Genomic DNA, 22322 nt, shown 5'->3' with positions numbered 1-22322 from the left:
ATGGGCCCTTCACGTTTTCATGTCTGTATTGTCAGACCTGTTCATTTAAACGTTTGAAGTGTTATATGTTAAATGTTTTGGCTAAGATCAGCGATCTATCCTGATGAACAGCTAAGACAATACTGAAGGACAGAGGGAAGATCACACCGTCCAACTGAAAGGGGTGGACTTAGATGACTCGGAGGAGAGGGAGGAGGACAGGGTGGATGTTACAAACAACGACAGCCCTTGTGCCCATCCCCTAGACACCCCAATGAAAGATGAGAAGTCCTGTGTTTCAGTCTATTAACATTTCACATTAGGAAAAGCTGGATACTTCTGTAAGCCAAAATGCAGAGTAACATAAAACAGCATTGGTGGTTCAGTGGTGCCAACCACAGGTAGTGTTCCTCTGGCATTGTCCCAGCCCTGATGCCAAACGGCTCATTGAAGTGAGGAAAAAGCAAGTTTGCCACCCTATAATGGTCCTGAGAGATGGACCTGCAGAGTATGTTGGACTCAGAAACCAGAAGAGAGAGAGTTGTGCTGTGTGTGGTACTCCTCGTCACCTCTAAAGCCGAAAGAGAAGACGTCATCGGCGCAGGCGCACTGAGGAAGTGCTGAGGAAGCGAGAGTCCTTCTCTCTGAGCGCCTGTGCCGAATGAAGACATGTAAGGCGCAGGCGTGGGATTTGAATTGCAGACAGGGCCAGCCGGAGGAGGAGAGCGCTCGCTGTCCCTGTCAATCAACAGGAGGAGGGGGATTTTTTTGGAAGGAGGATGCGGCAGCTACCAGCAAGTAACCGCCCTACTTGCTGGTAGCGAGGTAATTAACATATTATAAAAGTGCGGTTTTTAAAGAAACTAAGCCACAGAAAAAGGTAAGAGCACTATATATTGAATAATCGCACTATAAGGATTTTAATTAGCCCAAAAATGAAAAATGACTTTTGGGGGGGGGGGTGACAGAAGCCCTTTAAAGATTCAAAAAGTTATGAACAGTGCCTGCTGGTAGCCCTCTTTTGAGTAAGGTATACCCCAAACAGTAAGACAGGCCTTAGTCCCTATAAGGTCCTTTTCGGGTCAGCCCTAGGATAGGATTGTATTTCGCACAGCAGCTCCAGATGCAACATGGTTGTCTGACAGATTATGTGATCAGTTTGCACAAGTATTTGATTAAAATACGTTCTCGAGTTTTTGCTTCACTTCCCGATCTTGATAAAACACTTGTGTCTGGCGAATGGGTGGTAGTAAAAAGACACGTTAGAAAAGTCCTCAAACCCTGGTTTGATGGTCCATTCCAAGTGTTGCAGACCACAAACACAGTGAAGCTCAAAGGAAAGCATAATTGGACTCATTTCAAGAAAGCGTTGAGTCTGGAGACTTGAAAGGATGATGTTTCTTGTTTCACCTTGTGTGACTGCTGATCTTGACTCAGCAAGACAGTTGACGAGACCTTACCAGAGAGGATGATGGGAGAATTGTATGAAGACTTCGATCCAGAAAAATCTGAAGCACTGATGACGTCAAAACAAGTTAGGGAAAGATCATCTGACTTCCCCATGCTCAAATCCAGTGTCATGGGAGGCTGTTCACTAGGAATGGCTTGTCATGGAAGCTGGTGAAGAAGATGTCGGAGCATTGGGACAGATATTTAGGTTTAGGGAGAGAATGAAATTCAAGGGGGGACTGATAGAGATGTGTGAATTACATTTTATGTTATGTATCTCTAGGACTGTAACTAGTTAACTTTTCTGAAGTAGTCACAAACTACTTCTTATCACAAGTGCCTCCCTTTTCTCTTTTTGCTTCCACACTGGAGAGAGCTGTGCTGTAGGCAGTGTTTGTCTTCTCCTCTTTGTATAGATGCTTCAAGGAAGATGAATGCACTGTGGAAGAATGCCTAAACCAATCACTTAGCTGGATGATACATAGACACATAATATTCACTGCCTATACAAAAGCACCTCCTTTGAAGTGTCACATATGACGTACTGTATGTAGTATTGAGGTTAGGAAGACCGCCATTACAACATGGCGCGGACCCATAGATATTTACATTCCAAAGTTTATGAGCTGGTGCATACTGCGCAGAAGCCAAGTGTTCTCTTATCTCTTCCTTTTTAGCCAATAAAATAATGAATGGGCCTTAGAAAGGACTGCCCTTTTCTGAAGATGTATATACAGCTTTAACTCATTATAATAAACAGAGAGATTATCTTGACCAGCTATGTGTCAGCGTCTAGTCTCTCAGCCACGCGTGGATATTAACCCCTTGGGGGTACCTTGATTTGGAGCACCAGGGGAGAACTTGGAGGTCTGCTTAAGACCAGCTTTAACAGGATCTCAATGTAATATTAAGATGTCTAGCCCTATCAATCAAGGGGAGGGCAGAGTGTGCAGAGCAGTGGGGCATTACAAAAGCAGTTCTTCAAGGTTCAGCCCGACCCTCCGATGCTCGAACTTGCTCATTTGCATATTTAAAAAAACCTGAGATATCTCTGCAGCGGTTCAACATACTAAAGAAAAAAAAGTATTGTTCTAATGAGCATGATAAACCCTACCAGACAGTATGCCTTTAAAAAAAATAATAATAGGGTTGATCATGCTGACAGAGGTGCTTTAATACTTTACACAGTTTGGACGTCATTAAATGTCCAGTGCACCATAAATTTTATGGAATAAATATGACCTTTCTGGTGAGCAACTGACCCTATATCTTTCAGCAGTAACTTCCAAATGTTTTACAATGGGAGAACCCCTGAAAAAAGTTTCCCTCATTTTGAAAACCTATCATGGAAAATCAGGTCCCATGAAACTCGTACAGTGGATATAAAAAGTCTACACACCTCTGTTAAAATATCAGGTTTCTGAGATGTAAAAAAAATGTGGCTAAGATAAATCATTTCAGAACTTTTTACACCTTTAATGTGACCTATAAACTGTACAACTCAATAAAAATAAAATAAACAAATCGTTTAGGTAGAGGGAAGAAAAAATATAGAAATAAAATAATATGGTTGCATAAGTGTGCACACCCTTAAACTAATACTTTGTTGAAGCCTTTTTTTATTTTATTACAGCACTCAGTCTTTTTGGGTATGAGTCTATCAGCATGGCACATTTTGACTTGGCAAGATTTGCCCACTCTTCTTTGCAAAAACACTCCAAACCTGTCAGATTGCGAGGGCATCTCCTGTGCACAGCCCTCTTCAGTTCACCCCACAGATTTAGGTCTAGGCTCTGGCTGGGCCATTCCAAAACTTTAATCTTCTTCTGGTGAAGCCATTCCTTTGTTGATTTGGATGTATGCTTTGGGTCGTTGTCATACTGAAAGATGAAGTTCCTCTTCATGTTCAGCTGTCTAGCAGAAGCCTGAAGGTTTTGTGCCAATATTGACTGGTATTTGGAACTGTTCATAATTCCCTCTAGCTTAACTAAGGCCCCAGTTCCAGCTGAAGAAAAACAGCCCCAAAGCATGATGCTTCCACTACCATGCTCCACTTTGGGTATTGTGTTCTTTTGGTGATGTGCAATGTTGTTTTTGCACCAAACATATATTTTGGAATTATGGCCAAAAAGTTCAACCTTGTTTTCATCAGACCAGAACACCTTTTCCCACATGCTTTTGGGAGACTCCAGATGTGTTTTTGCAAAATGTAGCCTGGCTTGGATGTTTTTCTTCGTAAGAAACGGCTTTTGTCTGGTCACTCTACCCCATAGCCCAGACATATGAAGAATACGGGAGATTGTTGTCACATGTACCACACAGCCAGTACTTGCCAGATATTACTGCAGCTCCTTTAATGTTGCTGTAGGCCTCTTGGTAGCCTCCCAGACCAGTTTTCTTCTCGTCTTTTCATCAATTTTGGAGGGACATCCAGTTCTTGGTAATGTCACTGTTGTGACACATTTTCCCCACTTGATGATGACTGTCTTCACTGTGTTCCATGGTATATCTAATGCCTTGGAAATTCTTTTGTACCCTTCTCCTGACTGATACCTTTTAACAGTGAGATCCCTCTGATGCTTTGGAAGCTCTCTGTGGACCATGGCTTTTGCTGTGGGATGCGACTATGAAAATTTCAGGAAAGACCAACTAGAGCATCTGAACTTTATTTGGGGTTAATCAGAGGCACTTTAAATGATGACAGGTGTATGTTGACTCCTATTTAACATGATTTTGAATGTGATTGCTTAATTCTGAACACAGCTACATCCCCAGTTATAAGAAGGTGTGCACACTTATGCAACCACATTATTATTATTTTTTTTGTTTTCTTCCCTCCATTTAAAAGATTTCAGTTTGTTTTTCAATTGAGTGGTACAGTTTATAGGCATTTTTTTTTTTTTACAGAACAGAAACCTGACATTTTAACAGAGGTGTGTAGACTTTTTATATCCACTGTATATGGACATCACAAGACTCAGAGCTGCATTCATAATTCTGCAGGCTTCTTAGCTCATATATTTCATCATTACCCGATTCATTCAGTGTCTGATTAGAACCTGCAGTACTAATTTGCTTTCACCAAGCACTGTACAATATTGTGATGTAGGGAAAAGAAACTGTACCAGAACACAGTATGTCAGTCAGGACTCAGTGTACACAGTTATATTACATATAATAAAGTATATTTATCATACAAAAAAAAAAAAGACAGTTAAAAGCAACACAACTAAAAAATTATAGGGTATGTCCCCCTGCAACCAATTGTGTGGCAAGCAATTATTTCATTGCTGTAATGCATCAAAAATAAAAATGACAAGTAGTCTTGTACACAGCTCCTATACAAAGCTATGTGTCTCCATGGTTACAAACAAACGAGGTGTAGCTGACCTTAAAGTCATAAACCCTTCCAGCTGACCTTTCCTTCATGTATATTACTTTGGTAGTCGAGGACAGATAGAAGAGAGTATGACTGCAGGATTTTACTACAGAGTTTTTACGCTTTAATCATGGAGACACGTAGGTATAGAAGATGAAACAGTAGGAGTGCTCATAGTATTGGCTGACATAATGGTGAACAAACTGGAAATATTAAAGGGGTATTCCGGCTATTGCAAGTTATCCCCTATCCACGGGATAGAGGATAACTATTAGATCTGTGGGGGTCCTACTGCTGGGACCACCACTGATCATGAGAACAGGAGCCCCAAACCCCCTGCAATGAATGGAGCAGCCGGTCGAACATGCGTGTGGCTGGTCCTTTCATTTCTATGGTCGTTCTGGAGATAGCCTAGTACAGCGCTCCACTATTTACCGAACTCCTCCAGAAATTAATCTGGAGCGGCCTCATGCATGTGCGACCAGCCACTCCTTCATCTCAGAGAGGGTGCAGGGGGTATGGGGCCACTGTTGTCGTGATCAGTGGGAGTCACAGCAGTAAGACCCCCACGGATCTAATAGTCATCTCCTATTCTGTGGATAGGGGATAACCACTAACAACCGGAACACCCATTAAATGAAGCATCTGCATTACTGGAAAAAGGTAACATACATCTCTCGTGTTTCCCTATGAAAGGGATTCTTGAAAGGAGTCTTCTTCAGGTACATCTGGTTAGTTTTTCCACTTCTTCCACACACACACTTCTCCATTCAATGTCCCTGAAACCACCAGGTTGCTAGTGGGATGAATGGAAATGGCACTTGGTCGTGTAGAAAGATAAGAGCTGGATAATGTATGTACACTTTGTCCCTTAATGTTGCAAAAATCTATTTGTTCAATACCCATGCAGCCATGGCCAAAGCAGTCTTCTTGCTTGGGGTCCCACGTAGCTGGTAAAAAATACATATAATTGCTCAGTTGGCTATAAAATCTGAAAAAGAGAAGGAGTCTGGTGAGATTGCATGTGTTGCACAACCAGGGCGTTCATAACACATTTTTGTATTTTATTCTTATTTCAGTATGTGAGACAAGAAGGCTGAAAATAGAATATAGTCCAGCGGGACAACCCTGATTTCTGCTCCATGTTCCCCCTTCGCACATTCCATTGCTCGCACAGAAGTCAACTGCCTGCACTGCTGTGTACCTCTGTAGGGAGCAATACATTCACATAGTACACGACATCCAGAGACAGACAGATTATGCAGAGAGGGACCCTCATGTAGTACAGAAAGTGCAGACATGGACTGGAGGTTTTTCATAGCAACCTAAAATGAATGTAGGGATCAGCTAGGCTGCCATAAGCAAAACAGCAGTGTCTGCAGAGGGGAGGAGCAGCAGAATTGTCTGAATAGTAACTAACAAGATCATTATATAACAGTATATTGGCTATGGGCATACCCTGGTAATAGGGGGACATATGTCCCTTTTTCTTGAACATTAAAATGTAAGAAAAATAACGGGGGTCATTTATGATTTGAAGTACAACACTTTTTGGCGTACTTCTTTTGCAGATTTGGTCGCAAAGGGGATTTGCGGTCGAATCTGTGACTTTTTCCCCGTGTTTGTGCGTGGCGTGGTCAAGGGAGGGGAGCAGGCCGGCCTGTCTTATTTATCATTTTCTACGCCTGTTTTTGGTGTGGAAAATTAGTTAAATCTGCGCCAAAAAGGGAGCTGGTGTAGATTTAAGCAAGCCGGCTACATAACTTAGGCGGACAAAGCCTAAAATGCAGGTCTTAATAAATGACTTTATTTTAGTCCTTCACATATGAGAGCTGCAGAGTCACCATGAATTAGGTCCTCTTCAAACATAGATAAAATACCAGATTCGCGCTGCACGCAGATCACTTTAGTGTCCTGGATAAATCCTCTAAAATCCACAGTGTAATCAAACACTGCTCCTCGTTGCTAGAAGCAAAACTTTTCAATGTCGATGCCTAAATCATTTACACTCAGGGGGAAAAAAAAGAAATATCCAATAGTGAAGGACTGTCACTCCAAAGCTGCAAGCCATTGGATTTATTAAATTCACCAGTTTAAAACACAAGATCGCATATAGCGCCTCATACAATTCTAAAACCATCAAAGGGGTTATCCGGTAAATGATAGTGATGTCCTATCCTCAGGATAGCTCATCATTATCAGATCAGCAGAGGTCAGAGTCCCAGCACCCCTGCCGATTAGCTGTTTCTGGGAGCCGCTGCGCTCCCCGTAGCTCTGATGAGCACAGCCGACTTCCAGGAGCTTTTGAAGCATAGCGCTGGTCATACTACAGTGGCTGTACTTGGTATTGCAGCTCAGCCCTATCCACTTTTATGGGACTGGACTGCAACAAGGTCATGTGACCCATGTATGGTGAGGTCACATGGCTTAGGAAGGGGACGGCACTTACTGAGCACCCAACCTCTTCTAACAGCTGATCGGCGGGAGTCTCAGGGGTTGGAGACTCCCGTCGGTGATCAATAACCCCTTTAAGACCTAATGTCTAATTTAAACATTTAAAAACACCGCTTTTAGGCAATTAAAAAAAATAGTATCCATCACCTTGGGTTACCCTCTCAACCACATTATCAGGGATTTCCTCTCCACAGACACCTATTCCATTGTAATGGAGGACAAACTGAAACAATAATTAGTATTGCATGAAAGGGGTTGTCTCATCTCAGACAAGGGGGGCATATCACTAGGCCCCATTATCTTATAGGTGTGGATCCACACCTATCTCCTAAATAAAGCCTTGCAAAAAGGTGGCTGGAGGACTCTGGTCCGGCCACCACTAAGCACTCTCCCCATGGTAGTGATTGGGGGCGCACCAAGCTTAGGCGGCCACCGTTCCCGTTCACTTTTATGGGCCCGACAGGAATAGTCGAGCCAGCACTTGGTTATTTTCAGAGGTCCCATAGAAATGAATGGAGGGCGGCTGCGCATGCCCAGTGCGCCCTCCACTTCTTTCAGGGTTCCGTTCTTGATATAGGTGCGGGTCCCAGAGGTGGGACCCGCACCTATCAGACAATGGGGACATATCCTAGCGATATGCCCCCATTGTCTGAGATGAGACAACCCCTTTAAACCAAAGAAGATTTTAAATTAAATTTAACCTTCAGCGGTCACCTTCAATAATTGCATTTTACTCATCATGGGCTAAAAATAATTTTATCAATTTGTCTTTATCAAAAATATTGAGCCATTGTATCACAAAGAGTTAACTGTCTAGCTGTGTAAATGTTACTTTCACTTTGTGCCTATCTAATAAACCATATCTCTAAATTACTAAAAGGGCGTAAACACTTATTTAAGCCACATTCTTATCAGTAAGATCAGAACTGAGCTATAATGAGTGTTTAAGAGGTCAGAAAGCAGAGATACTGTAAGGAGCCCGTCAGCTGAGCTGCCCGATGGAACAGAGTGAAAATTCAGAGCCTGCTACTGGAGAAACTCAAGGCTGCACAGAGAAAGGGGTTAAAAAAAAGTGAAAAAAAAATTGTCCCCAAAGGTGTACATAGGCTTTAAAGTATAACTGTCATATATATTTTTTTGGGAGTATTGGATTGTGGCGATTAATATCTCCTTGGTGGCCCTATTTCAACTTTTCACCGTGTATTCAATTACCCCTTAATTCCACAGTTTTGTTCCCTGTACTGCCTACTTTTACCTGTGCTTCAAATCAGGTTGCTATGCAGGGTCCGTCTATGTGTTGAAAGACGGAGGACGCAGAAGCAGGCTGCGTGCAAGGTCAGATTACAGACAGCCAGGGACTGTAAGTAAATGATTAAAGCCAGGTCCTCCCCAGCAGCTGATAACAGTGCCTGGGCTGTGTGCACTTCTCCCTGTCCCTGCGCTTGGCAGACGCTCCCTCACTCAGCAGACTGGGACAATGCAGGGTCGAAGCAGCGCCGACCAGGGAAGGGAGATCTGCCATCTGCTCAGTGTATAAATGAAAGCAACATGTGGTAAGAGGACCCCTTTGTTCTGCAGGAGATTAACCCTTTAGGGGGGAGGGCTCTGGTTACTGACACTTTTGGGGGGGCTATTGTTACTGGCTAGTGAGGGCAGGCGGGATTAGCCTCAGGGTGAGGGCAGTGGCGGCCATCTTAACTGAATAGTGAAATTGCAGTTTTATGCAGACTGGTTGCTAAGGGCTGAATCTTATTAAATATGGGGTAAGTCGGTCTAATAGTTAGTGATTCTGGAATATCATGTTATTAGTAACTACATATATGAAAATTGAAATTAGGGTCTAAGTGTGACAGTTATCCTTTAAGATTGACCATTGAAGGGTGCCCAGCCAGAATGTCTATTCAGCTTCCTTCTGGTTGATCTTGTGTTTAACCTTTGCAGTTTTGGATTGGCAGTTCTTCACTACTGGATATCTTTTGTTATTTCCCCCGAATGTGAATGATTTAGGAAAAGATTGCAGCAATGAAGAGCAGTGATTGATTATGTCCATGGTAAGGTTTTTAGAACATTTATCCAGGACACCGGAGTGATCTGTAGTGGAGCTATACTCCTGAAAACCTCCTTTTATAAGAGAAGCGCTAATCTGGTATTTTTTCTATATACGGTTTTCTTTCTCCAGTAGGTGGTAAGTAGGCAAATGTTTTCTCAAAAACAGTAAGTCATGGACATTGGGTCTAATTAAGGTATTGTGTCTAGGGCACTAATTCCCAACCTGTTTACCATGGGGGATTCCCTACTAATGTATTCTGGGGAACCCCTACAACTAAATCCTATGCCCGCAATAGTGTCAGCATCTAGTTTTTTTAGTGCCCCAATAATACATCAGCCCTTGCATCTTAAAGCTACACCATTTACAGATATCTGCTTGCTGCTTCTTGTTAGCATTCAGAGGCTAAACACGGAAGCTCAGCTCAATGTAATTGCTGTGCCCTCTCCAATTTGATTGACAGGGCAATGCATGATGAGGTTTTCACTCCCTGGCCCTTTCAATAAATCGCAGCGGGCGTAGCAGTTTCAGAGAGAGCCGACTGCTGATAGATGCCCTTTATGAAAAGAGCACAGACCTAAAAAACAAGCCAAAATCCCATTTACATCATAGTGATCATTACTAAACATAATGAGTGCTCATATATTACGTTAAAATGTTGACGGGTTTCTCCTCAAAGTCTTTAACTTGAAAAACACTGTAAAGAGAAAATAAACCGCACTTCAGTATGAAATATATTACCACATTCCAGTACATCAATGGATTGGAGGAAACAAAGTGAGGGTAAAGCAAGAAGACAACTTATGGAAGGACAGGAACAATCCAAATACAGAAGGAAAAAAACAGAACAAAACAGTAGGCCACATTGCATCAATGAGTAGCTTCACATGCACAGTGCGCATATTAAAGCTGCACGCTAGGACTATCAATGCTGGCTTGGTATGTAGTCATAGCTATGCAGCCTGTGTCAGATAAAAGACATGTCCTAGTCTCTAACTGAATTCCTTCACTTTATATCACTCCACTCTCACTCCTGCGGCTGGTCAAGATCGCTTTCTCAGACCAGGCCCGACAACCGCTCCGTCTGTTTCCTGCAGTGTAACTGTATATAATGTCATTGTATAATGCTGTTGAGAGGGTCCTGACAATAAAATCTTTAGTCCTCCTCCTGGTTGGGCCCCTTCTGAGTTTGGGCCCCTTCTGAGTTTGGGCCCCAAAGCAGTCGCCCCTGTTTTGTACAGATCAGACTGACGGTGGGCCCTTAGAATCATTTGCACTGATGGGCCCAATGGATCCCAGTCTGACACTGAACATGAAGCACATAAAACCACCTACAACCATGGAACTTTGAGATTGTTACACCACTAAGTCACTATTAGGGTCCATTCACACGTCAGTATTTTTCTATAATCCGAATTTCGGTCCGTTTTTTGCGGATCCGTTGTTCCTGAAAATGTTTCCGTATGTCAAATGTATACATTTCAATAATCAAATAAAGTTGTTTGGATTTCTTTGAAAAAAAAAAAAAAAAAAAAAATTTGCTATGTGTTTCCAGGGACGGATTCCGCAAAAAACGGAAGACATACGGAATGACATCCGAATGTCTTCCGTTTTTTGCGGAACCATTGACTTTGCATTGTACCAGGATCCGATTTTTCAGGAACATAATAGGACATGTTTTATATTTAAACGGACATGCGGAACGGAACAACGGAAACGGACAGCACACATTGTGCTGTCCGATTTTTTCCAGGACCCATTGAAAATGAATGGGTCCTGATCTGGTCCTGATCTGTTCCGCAAAAAACGGAACAGATCAGGAAAGAAAAAACGGACGTGTGAATGGACCCTTAGGGTAAGTTCACACCTGATTGAAAAAAAGCCAAGACATATTTTGCTGCAAATTCAATAGTGAATCCAAAGCTGCATTTTTTACATGTGGATTGTGTGGCAGATTTGACTGCATGCATTGCACAGACTGAAAAAATGCAGTGAAATTCTATAGCAAATATTGACAAGCTGTGGATAAGGGTACTTTCACACTAGCGTTTTTCTTTTCCGGCGCTGAGTTCCGTCCTAGGGGCATCAGGATGTCTTCATTTCAGTCTTTTCAGAAAACCGTAGCATGCAGTATTTTTTACCTCCGGCCAAAAATCCTGAACACTTTGACTGAACGCCGGATCAGGCCTTTTTCCCATTGACTTGCATTAACGCCGGATCCGGCGCCGGTGGTTCAGTCAAACCGGATCCGGCTTATGCATGTTAAACCCGAAAAATGTGAAAAAAAAAGTTAAAGTCCATAAATGGCGGATCCGTTTTTTCCAATGCATTTTTTCATTGTGATCATATGTAATCTGTTTTTACACGTTTTTCCAGATCCGGCGGGCAGTTCCGGTGTCGGAATTGAATGCCGGATTTAAACAACGCTAGTGTGAAAGTAGCCTAAAGTGTTCATAAACTTTGAAACATACCGTCTTAAAACTAGTCTAACTGCCCTAAAATGAATTTGTAATGTAAAGTGGTCCATCAAGTTACAATATTAATTGGTTCGAGGACGACCATTGTATGTTGAAATCATTGTAAGTTGAGTAATTGGTTCCAAAGCCCCAAAAATGTCATCCAAGAAAAGAGAAAATGAAAATGTAAGAAAAATAAGCAGATAACTAAGACTGATAAAATAAGTCCTTACATATAACAGTCAGGAATAGCTGGTAACTAGCAACTAATCCAGCTTTCTTACCAGAGAAGTGTCCTTGATTGGTTGGATCTGAATCTGAGACATTGTATGTTGAGTCTAGTTTCAACTTATGATGGCCCAGGAAAGACCATTGTATGTTGAAAATATTGTATCCTGAGGGACCCCTGTACTTTTTTTTTTTCACTATTTAGTTCCAAAATAGGCGCCCGAAGTTTACAGACAAACACATCGCTGACAAGTATGGATTCCACTGGGGCCGACACAAGGCTTTAGCAGAGCGGAGCAAGCTCTTCACAGCACATTGCTGCTGCTGCTTAGGATGTGCTATGCCAGGCTTTAGCAGCGTGGAGCTGGCACAGGCAGGAGCAGTGATGTGTGCTTCTGCCTGTACAGTGCTCACTGGCCCCAGTGGAATCTATACACCAGGACACGGTTGTATGAGTGTATGGATTTCAAAGCGCTATAGGCACCTGAACTTCAGGTGCAGATATAGTGAAAATAAAGTTGGTTGGTTAGATTAGTTTTTAATTAAGAATATTTCAAAATATAGGTACACTTAAGTTCACACTGCAGGTTACTTAGTGTGGGAGGTTTTCCACAATGTATAGATGAGTTTTGTTGAAATCTCATTCACTTTGCTGCTATTGTAATAAGCTTTGGATCTGCCTATAAATCCCAATGGAAAATCTGCAGCCTCTTTGCTATAAGTAGATATAACCTCACGGCCATGCCATGAGAGAGTTACAGTATAGTATAGTGCCAGAGCTCCTCCGTCTTGCACCCCCAAAGTTTACCTTTATTCCCCAAAGAACCCATTGACTGTCTGGTGTCCTGAGATGAACAGGTAAAGAGACCGCACAAATAGAAGAAAAAGAAAAAGTTCAATCGGACAATGAATTTCTGGTACTTTGGCCTTGCCGTTGTATTGCTGTACATCGGTACAACTACGACAGATTTGTGAAAAGCTGCATCAACCTCCTCCTATATCCTTTACTGGTTCAGAGTAAAGACACCATCAGATTACCTGTCAACAGTCCAGTGATCAGATATTCATGTCGAAGTTCTTTATGTCTTGCCTAACTGGCTGCCAAAATCTGCAATATTGTGCCCACCATGGCAATAAGTAACAGATCATTTGACAGACATTAAGGCTGTGATCCTGCACTTCACACTAAGAAAGAGCTGTCAAGGCTTCTTACCTTAAGTTTCCATCCAACAAACAGATAAGGATGTGATTTCCTGTGACTGGAGAGAAGGAAGCTGATAAAACTTCATTTGAGTAAGGAGGGAAGTTCGTCACCGACTTGGTATTTGTCATGTTGAGCATTCGCACATCATAGATACAAACTTGTCTGTGATTTATAGCAGAAAATAGAGTGCAAATAATGTATTAACATACAGAAGAGAAATGCAATTAACAAAACATTAAAGTAACACTGCACTTTATGAAATTATTGTGGAAAGAAAGGAAACATTTCCCTATCAGCCAGTCTGCCGGGTCCGGTAGAAATCTGGTGGAGAAGAAGGGGACTTCCCCACCTTAAAGAGGTTATTCATCTTGTTAGTATTAGTTACCTATATACAACTAGGGGTGGGGGTTCTAACTTACCCTAAGTTCAGACCTGAGCGTTTTACAGCGCGTTCCTACGCGCTGTAAAACGCTCAACACGGAGAAACCAATGATTCCCTATGGGAATGGTTCTCACCTGGGCGTTTTACAGCGCGTACGATCGCGCTGTAAAACGCCCGACGCTCAAACAAGTACTTGAGCTTCTTTGGGGCGTTTTGACGCGCGTTTGTGGCCATAGGACACTGCAGTCAATGACACAAACGCGCGTTTACTATTACAAAAAACGCGCGTCAGAAACGTGCGTCGGAAACGCTCAGGTGTGAAAGCAGGGTAAAGGGAAGTGCTTCAGCTACCACAGAAGGTCAAAAGTTTCTTCTAGCTTCCAGTCAGAGGCAAATTCGCTTAAGAGATACATTTCCCCTTATATCTACTGTGATATAGAATTTTTATCCTTTAGATCAGGGCTGCAAAACCTGCGGCCCATATAGCAATGGTTTGCGGCCCCCGTCCTGCTGGACAGAAACACAGCTGATCGTTGCGATCAGTAGTGTTTCTGCCTGGAGTGCCGCATGGTGACGGATGGCAGCTTCTGCACTGTAGCAGGACAGGTCCCCGGCTGTCAGTGACAGTGGGGGAACCAAGAAGAAGGCAGAAGTGGTTTATCAGTGCTTCTGCCTTCTCCTCTAGGAGCGCTATGCAGTTTGGACCCCAGCAATTACGTGATCGCCGGGTGCCTTTTGGGGACAAATTATGTGGCAAATATAGATTTAAAAAATAAAATAGAATTTGAAGACACAATAAAAGAAAAGACAAATAAGAGAAAAAAGAAGGAAAAAGTGCAAAAAAAAAGACCTCGGGTGAAAAACTGTGTTGTAAAAATATATAGAAAAAGAAAAAAAAATGTGAACAAAAAATGTAAAAAATAAAATAAAAAGGAAAAAGTGCAAAATAAAATTGTTCACAGTTTTTTTATGACCTTTTGGGGACATATGTGACAAAAATATTTTAAAAATAAGTAATAAAGTGATTATAAAATTTTTTTTAATACAAAATAAATAAAATACAAATAGCAGAAATATATTTAAACAAGTAAAAAAAATGAATAAAATACATAAAAGAAAAAAATGCCCAGACCTACCAAAACCATCACCCCATTCACGTGAAACTATACATATTATAAATTAAAATGATCCAACACAAAATAGGGAACTAATTATAATAATTTGCATATTTAAAGAATGAGCTATAATTTGAATAAAAATAGCCCTTTTATACTTTTTTTTGTACAGTTTCTCCTTGATAAAACGAAAAAATATATTAAAAAGCCATGTGTCACGTAATTAAAATCTGCAAAAGTTATTTTGGTAGTCCAACAAATAAAATAAAAAAGTTACAAGTGTTTGAACCACATGCGCTAAATAACAAAAAAGTGTCTGGTCATTAAGGCCTTTTCAGGCCTTGTCATTAAAGGGTTACCAATAAGTGCTTTCCCCGCTAATTAGGCGTCATACACATGACCGTACCATGTTTTGCGGTCCACAAAACACAGACACCAGCCATGTGTGTTCTCCATTTTGCAGAATGGAGCAATGGATGCGGACAGCACACGAATTGCTGTCTGCATCTTTTGCGGCCAGATTAAAGTGAATGGTAACCACATCCAAACTGCAAAAAATGCGGATCGGATGAGGACCACAACAACGGTTGTGTGCGTGAGCCCTTAGGGAAAGTGCTTACTGGTTATTGCAGGGCACCTACAGTATATCTGGGGGTGCAGGAGGCAGTAAGAACCAGTGAGCACCGTCTTCTGCAGTGAAGTAAAGCACTCATTTGTGAATAGGAGGCACGAAGGAAATGTCACCACAAAGGGGTTTACCAGTAAAAAAGATTTTTTTTAACAAGTTCCTGTAGCATGGTCCTTGAAAAAGAAGATTCATACTTTCCTGCTCCATGCTGCTCTCGCTGTCTCCATCTTACGGTCCCGGAGCACCTCTCCAGCAAATGACTGACTTCAGAGGTGAAACACTGCTTGTGGCCACATCACCACTAAGGCCAGTCATTGGCTGGAGCGATGTAAGTGAATATACCCATAGTCAGCTGCAAGAAAATTTAGACTAGATTCACTAGAACATCCAAAGTCACAGGTGCACATCCATAAAGCTAGCATGTAGACAGCAACCAAAAAAATCTATGGCAGTGCACCATTACACATGTAAATAATAGAACTAGGGAAAGAATTAGGGATTATTCTGGATTACAATCATACTATACATGAAAAATGGAAGCTCTTTGCGCACATTTTTTTTTTAAAATAGTTTTTATTGTTTCATCAAAACCAATTAACAATCAAAGTTGTCTTATGTTTGAACAGAAATACATTGTCATTGAATTAGATACAGATCACATGACATCATAATTATTGTCAATAGACAGCTCATTCAAATGAGGCAAAAAATATTCACAAGGTATAAAAAATAATAGAAAAAATATATAAAGTAACTAAAGGGTAAAAACAAAAAAACAAAAGTAGGTGACATAAGCATGAGTTTGAGTCTTACAGATAGTTAAAGGGCTTCTGTCACCCCACTAAACTCTTTTTTTTTTTTTTTTGGGCTCCTTATAATCCCTATGTTATTAGTCATTTTAGTTCAGTAGATCATGAATAAAACGTACTTTTATAATATGTAAATCACCTGTCTACCAGCAAGTAGGGCGGCTACTTGCTGGTAGCAGCCGCATCCTTCTATCATATAGACGCCCCCTCCGCATGTTGATTGACAGGGCCAGCGAATGCGATCGTCCTCTGGCTGGCCCTGTCTGCTATCAAGATCTCGCACCTGTGCCGTAACGGTATTCAGTCGGCGCAGGCGCACTGAGAGGAGGACGCTCACTCGGCCGCTCGATCCTCAGTGCGCCTGCGTCGGGTGTAGATGTGACTTCATCGGCGCAGGCACACCGAGGATAGAGCGGCCGAGCGTGCGTCCTCCTCTCAGTGCGCCTGCGCCGACTGAATACCGTTACGGCACAGGATCTTGATAGCAGACAGGGCCAGCCAGAGGACGATCGCATTCGCTGGACCTGTCAATCAACATGCGGAGGGGGGCGTCTATATGATAGGAGGATGCGGCTGCTACCAGCAAGTAGCCGCCCTACTTGCTGGTAGACAGGTGATTTACATATTATAAAAGTATGTTTTATTCATGATCTACTGAACCAAAATGACTAATAACATTATGTATTCATATATCGCTGTATAGGGATTATAAGGAGCCAAAAAAAAAAATAATAATATATAGTTTAGTGGGGTGACAGAAACCCTTTAATCTTTTTTGATACTTATTCATACACATCTCAATATTGTAGAGATATTTTATTCAAGGAGAACTTAAGCCATACATTGCATTTCTTAATGAACTGGGAAGAAACTTATTTATGGAAGAAGCTATTAGTTTCTCAGATAAGCCGTTCTCATTAATCATACCTATGACTTCGGCGAATGGAGCGGAATTTAATTTCTTCCAGTAGCTAGCTATTTTTAATCTGACAGTAATTAACCACCTCCCGTCCGTTGACTATAAACGTCCAGGAGGTGGTTCTCTATCTCTAAATGGACGTTTCTGAACGTCCATTCAGAGATCGCAGCTGCACGCTAATCGTGCAGCTGCAGAGCGAGTTGCCCACTGTCAGTGACAGCAGGGCAACCCAGGGGGAAGGCAGGGACAGTTCCCAGGTGTCCCTGCCTTCTAGATTGCTGTATACACAGTCACACACTGAGTGCTGTGTATACAGAGCAGGAAGTGCTATGCACTTCCTGTTCCGGCCCAGCGGTCATGTGACCGCTGGAGCCGGGTGAGTGCAGGAGCTGTCAGGTCTTCCATAGACCTGCGATCAGCCCTGCACGGAGGCTCTACAGCATTGTATTCTGTTGTACAGCCTCTCTGGGTGGTGTATTTCCCCTGTAACTGGGCATAGCTACTATGTCAGTCACAGTTACAGGAGAAATCAATAGTGGAAAAAATAAATTAAAAAAGTGACGTTAAATGTCCCCCAGAGGGCCTTATGGGGGACGCAAAGTGTAAAATAATTTATAAAAAATAAAGTGTTAAGAAAAAATAAAATAAAATATACATATTTGGTGTTGCCGCGTCCGTGACAGTCGGCTCTATAAATATATCACATGATCCACCCAGTCCAATAAACACCATAAAAAAATTAAAATAAAAACTGTGTAAAAAAAGCCATTTTTGTCACCTTACATCACAAAAAGTGCAACACCAAGTGATCAAATATTGGAAATTGGAAAAGCTGCTGCTTAAGTTTTTATAATAGCAATTTGCATATACTCCAGAATGTTATGAAGAGTGATCAGATGAATTGCATAGTCCTTCTTTGCCATGAAAATTAACTTAATCCCAAAAAAAACTTTCCACTGCATTTCATTGCTGTCATTAAAGGACCTGCTGAGATCATTTCAGTAATCGTCTTGTTAACTCAGCTGAGAATCTTGACGAGCACAAGGCTGGAGATCATTATGTCAGGCTGATTGGGTTAAAATGGCAGACTTGACCTGTTAAAAGGAGGTTGATGCTTGAAATCATTGTTCTTCCATTGTTAACCATGGTGACCTGCAAAGAAACGCGTGCAGCCATCATTGCGTTGCATAAAAATGGCTTCACAGGCAAGGATATTGTGGCTACTAAGATTGCACCTCAATCAACAATTTATAGAATCATCAAGAACTTCAAGGAAAGAGGTTCACTTCCTGTTAAGAAGCCTTCAGGGCGTCCAAGAAAGTCCAGCAAGCGCCAGGATCGTCTCCTAAAGAGGATTCAGCTGCAGGATCGGAGTGCCACCAGTGCAGAGCTTGCTCAGGAATGGCAGCAGGCAGGTGTGAGCACATCTGCACGCACAGTGAGGCGAAGACTTTGGGGAGATGGCTTGGTGTCAAGAAGGGCAGCAAAGAAGCCCCTTCTCTCAAAAAAAAAACATCAGGGACAGATTGATCTTCTGCAGAAAATATGGTGAATGGACTGCTGAGGACTGGGGCAAAGTCATATTCTCTGATGAAACCTCTTTCCGATTGTTTGGGGCATCAGGAAAAAGGCTTGTCCGGAGAAGAAAAGGTGAGCGCTACCATCAGTGCTGTGTCATGCCAACAGTAAAGCATCCTGAGACCATTCATGTGTGGGGTTGCTTTTCATCCAAGGGAGTGGGCTCACTCACAATTTTGCCCAAAAACACAGCCATGAATAAAGAATGGTACCAAAACACCCTCCAACAGCAACTTCTTTCAACAATCCAACAACAGTTTGGTGAAGAACAATGCATTTTCCAGCACGATGGAGCACCGTGCCATAAGGCAAAAGTGATAACTAAGTGGCTCGGGGACCAAAACGTTGACATTTTGGGTCCATGGCCTGGAAACTCCCCAGACCTTAATCCAATTGAGAACTTGTGGTCAATCCTCAAGAGGCGGGTGGACAAACAAAAACCAACTAATTCAGACAATCTCCAAGAAGGGATTATGAAAGAATGGGTTGCTATCAGTCAGGAATTGGCCCAGAAGTTGATTGAGAGCATGCCCAGTCGAATTGCAGAGGTCCTGAAAAAGAAGGGCCAACACTGCAAATACTGACTCTGCATAAATGTCATGTAATTGTCGATAAAAGCCTTTGAAACGTATGAAGTGCGTGTAATTATATTTCACTACATGACAGAAACAACTGAAACAAAGATCTAAAAGCAGTTTAGCAGCAAACTTTGTGAAAACTAATATTTGTGTCATTCTCAAAACCACGACTGTACATATTAGGTATCGCCGCATCCGTAACAACCAGCTCTATAAAAATATCACATGACACATCACATTCACCCTCAGGTGAACGCTGTAAAAATAAAAAACGGTGCTAAAACAACCAATTTTTTGGTCACCTTTCCCCATAAAGTGTTATAATGAATGATCAAAAAAATTGAATGTACCCAAAAATAGTACCAATAAAACTAGCACCTTATCCCCTAGTTTCCAAAATGGGGTCACTTTTTGGGAGTTTCTACTGTAGAGGGTGCATCAGGGGGGCTTCAAATGGGACATGGTATTTAAAAACCAGCTCAGCAAAATCTGCCTTCCAAAAACTATGTGGCGCTCCTTTTTTTTCTGCGCCCTGCCATGTGCCCTTACATCAGTTTACGACCACATGTGGGGTGTTTCTGGAAACCACAGAATCAGGGTAATAAATATTGTTTTGTTTGGCTGTTAACCCTCGATGTGTTAAAGAAAAAAATTTATTAAAATGGAAAATCTACCAAAAAAGTGAAAATTAAAAATGTGATCTCCATTTTCCTTTAGTTCTTGTGGAACACCTAAAGGGTTAACAAAGTTTGTAAAATCAGTTTTAAGCCTCTTAAGGACACAGGTACATCCTGTGTAGATCTGATCACCGCCGCGCGGCGGGCGGTGTTTGGAACTGGGTTCCTGCTGAAATCAATCAGCAGGCACCCTGGGTCAATGACAAGGGGGTCCTGTGACCCCCCCATATCGGCGATCGCTGCAGGCAGCGCGGTGATCATCCGCCCGCCACCTCTCTCAGGATAGCCGAGCGGCACATTGCTGACACTCTGCTTGAAACGGCTGACATCAATTGGTTGTTTAACCCCTTCCATGCCGCAGTCCGTAGGGACCGCTGTATGGAAGAGGTTAACAGGGAGGGAGCTCCCTCCCTCTTCCATCGGGGGCTGCTGTGCCTTTTCAGCCCCCGATGGGAGAGGGAGGGGGCCCCCCTCCCTCCCCATCACCCGCTGCTCTGTTGTGGCAGCGAGTGATGGTTACCATGGGAACCAGATGCCTTCACAGGCTTCCTGCTGTCCATGGTGCCGATTAGACTTCTGCTAATTTTGCCCACCTTACTTCCCAAAAAAGATAATAAAAGTGATCAAAAAAGTCGTATATACGCCAAAAAACTATGGCTCTCAGACTAAAACATTATTTTTTTGTTTCAAAAATGCTTTTTTATGTTAAACGTAAAAAAATAAAATAAAAAAGTAGAAGCAGGTTCCGTAAGAACCTGCTCTATAAAAATACCACATGACCTGAGGTGAACACCGCAAAAAAAATAAAAATAAAAACCATTTTTTTGTCACCTTACATCACAAAAACTCTAATAGTAAGCGATCAAAAAGTCGTATGCCCCCCAAAATAGTGCCAATCTAACCATCATCTCATCCCACAAAAATGATACCCTACCTAAGACAATCGCCCAAAAACTGAAAAAACTGACTCTTAGACTATGGAGACACTAAAACATGATTTTTATATATATTTTTTTAAATGATATTATTGTGTAAAACTTAAAAAAATAAAAGAAAGTATACATATTAGGTATCGCCACGTCCGTAACTACCGTAACTTTTTTTATTTTGTCACCTTACGTCACTAAAAGTGCAACACCAAGCATTCAAAAAGGCGTATGCCCCCCACAATTGTGCCAATCTAACCGTCACCTCATCCCGCAAAAAATAATACCCTACATAAGACAATCGCCCAAAAAATAAAAAAACTATGGCTCTCAGACTTTGGAGACACTAAAACATGTTTTTTTTGTTTCAAAATTTATATTATTGCGTAAAACCTAAAGAAATAAAAAAAGTATACATATTATGTATTGCCACGTCCGTAAGAATCTGCTCTATAAAAATAGCACATGATATAACCTGTAAAATCAACGTTGTAAATAATAAAAAATAAAAACGGTGCCAAAACAAAGTAAGGGTTAACAGCCAAACAAAACTCAATATTTATTGCCCTGATTCTGTAGTTTACAGAAATGCCCCATATGTGGTCGTAAACTGCTGTATGGCCACACGGCAGGGCGCAGAAGGAAAGGAACGCCATATGGTTTTTGCAAGGCAGTTTTTGCTGGACTGGTTTTTTGACACTATGTCCCATTTGAAGCCCCCCTGATGCACCCCTAGAATAGAAACTCCAAAAAGTTACCCCATTTAAGAAACTACACCTCTTAAGGTATTCAAAACTGATTTTACAAACTTTGTTAACCCTTTAAGTGTTCCACAAGAGTTAATGGCAAATGGAGATGAAATTTCAGAATTTCTATTTTTTTGTTACTTTGCCTCACAAAAAGTGTTATATAGAGCAACCAAAAATCATATGTACCCTAAAATAGTACCAATAAAACTGCCACCTTATCCCGTAGTTTCCAAAATGGGGTCACTTTTGGGGAGTTTCTACTCTAGGGGTGCATCAGGGGGCTTTAAATGGGACATGGTGTCTAAAAACCAATCCAGCAAAATCTGCCTTCCAGAAACCATATGCCGTGTGCCCGTACAGCAGTTTACGACCATATATGGTGTGTTTCTATAAATTACAGAATCAGGGCAATAAATATAGAGTTTTGTTTCGCTGTTAACCCTTGCTTTGTTACTGAAAAAAATTGTTTAAAATGGAAAATTTGCCCCAAAAATCGAAATTCTGAAATTTTATCTCCATTTGCCATTAACTATTGTGGAACACCTAAACGGTTAACAACATTTGTAAAATCAGTTTTGGATACCTTGAGGGGTGTAGTTTCCTAGATGGGGTCACTTTTATGGAGTTTCTACTCTAGGGGTGCATCAGGGGGGCTTCAAATGGAACATTGTGCAAATAAACCAGTCCAGCAAAATCTGCCTTCCAAAAACCACATGGCGCACCTTTCCCTCTACGCCCTACCGTGTGCCCGTACAGTAGTTTACG

General features: G+C 41.7%; 1 protein-coding gene across 2 annotated transcripts in view; it reads right to left on the bottom strand.

The window, feature by feature from the left end:
- Positions 1-4409: 4409 nt before the first annotated feature.
- The window catches only part of WDR76 (WD repeat domain 76), a 93538-nt gene continuing 75625 nt past the window's right edge, over positions 4410-22322 (bottom strand). The window contains exons 19-22 of one of the 2 annotated variants that reach the window (XM_044279337.1): positions 13206-13358; positions 12801-12837; positions 9958-10005; positions 5667-5798 (exon numbers count right to left, since the gene is read on the bottom strand). In XM_044279337.1, the coding sequence (XP_044135272.1) occupies positions 9991-10005; positions 12801-12837; positions 13206-13358 (205 nt within the window). In that variant the 3' untranslated portion in view covers positions 5667-5798; positions 9958-9990. Of the gene's footprint in view, positions 5799-9957; positions 10006-12800; positions 12838-13205; positions 13359-22322 lie in introns of both variants that reach the window. The other variant, XM_044279335.1, reaches the window with a different exon arrangement.

Source organism: Bufo gargarizans, chromosome 2 (assembly GCF_014858855.1).
Source record: "Bufo gargarizans isolate SCDJY-AF-19 chromosome 2, ASM1485885v1, whole genome shotgun sequence".
Lineage (NCBI taxonomy): Eukaryota > Metazoa > Chordata > Amphibia > Anura > Bufonidae > Bufo > Bufo gargarizans.
Note: the sequence above shows the minus strand (reverse complement) of the source record. Positions and strands in the feature narration are given on the sequence as shown.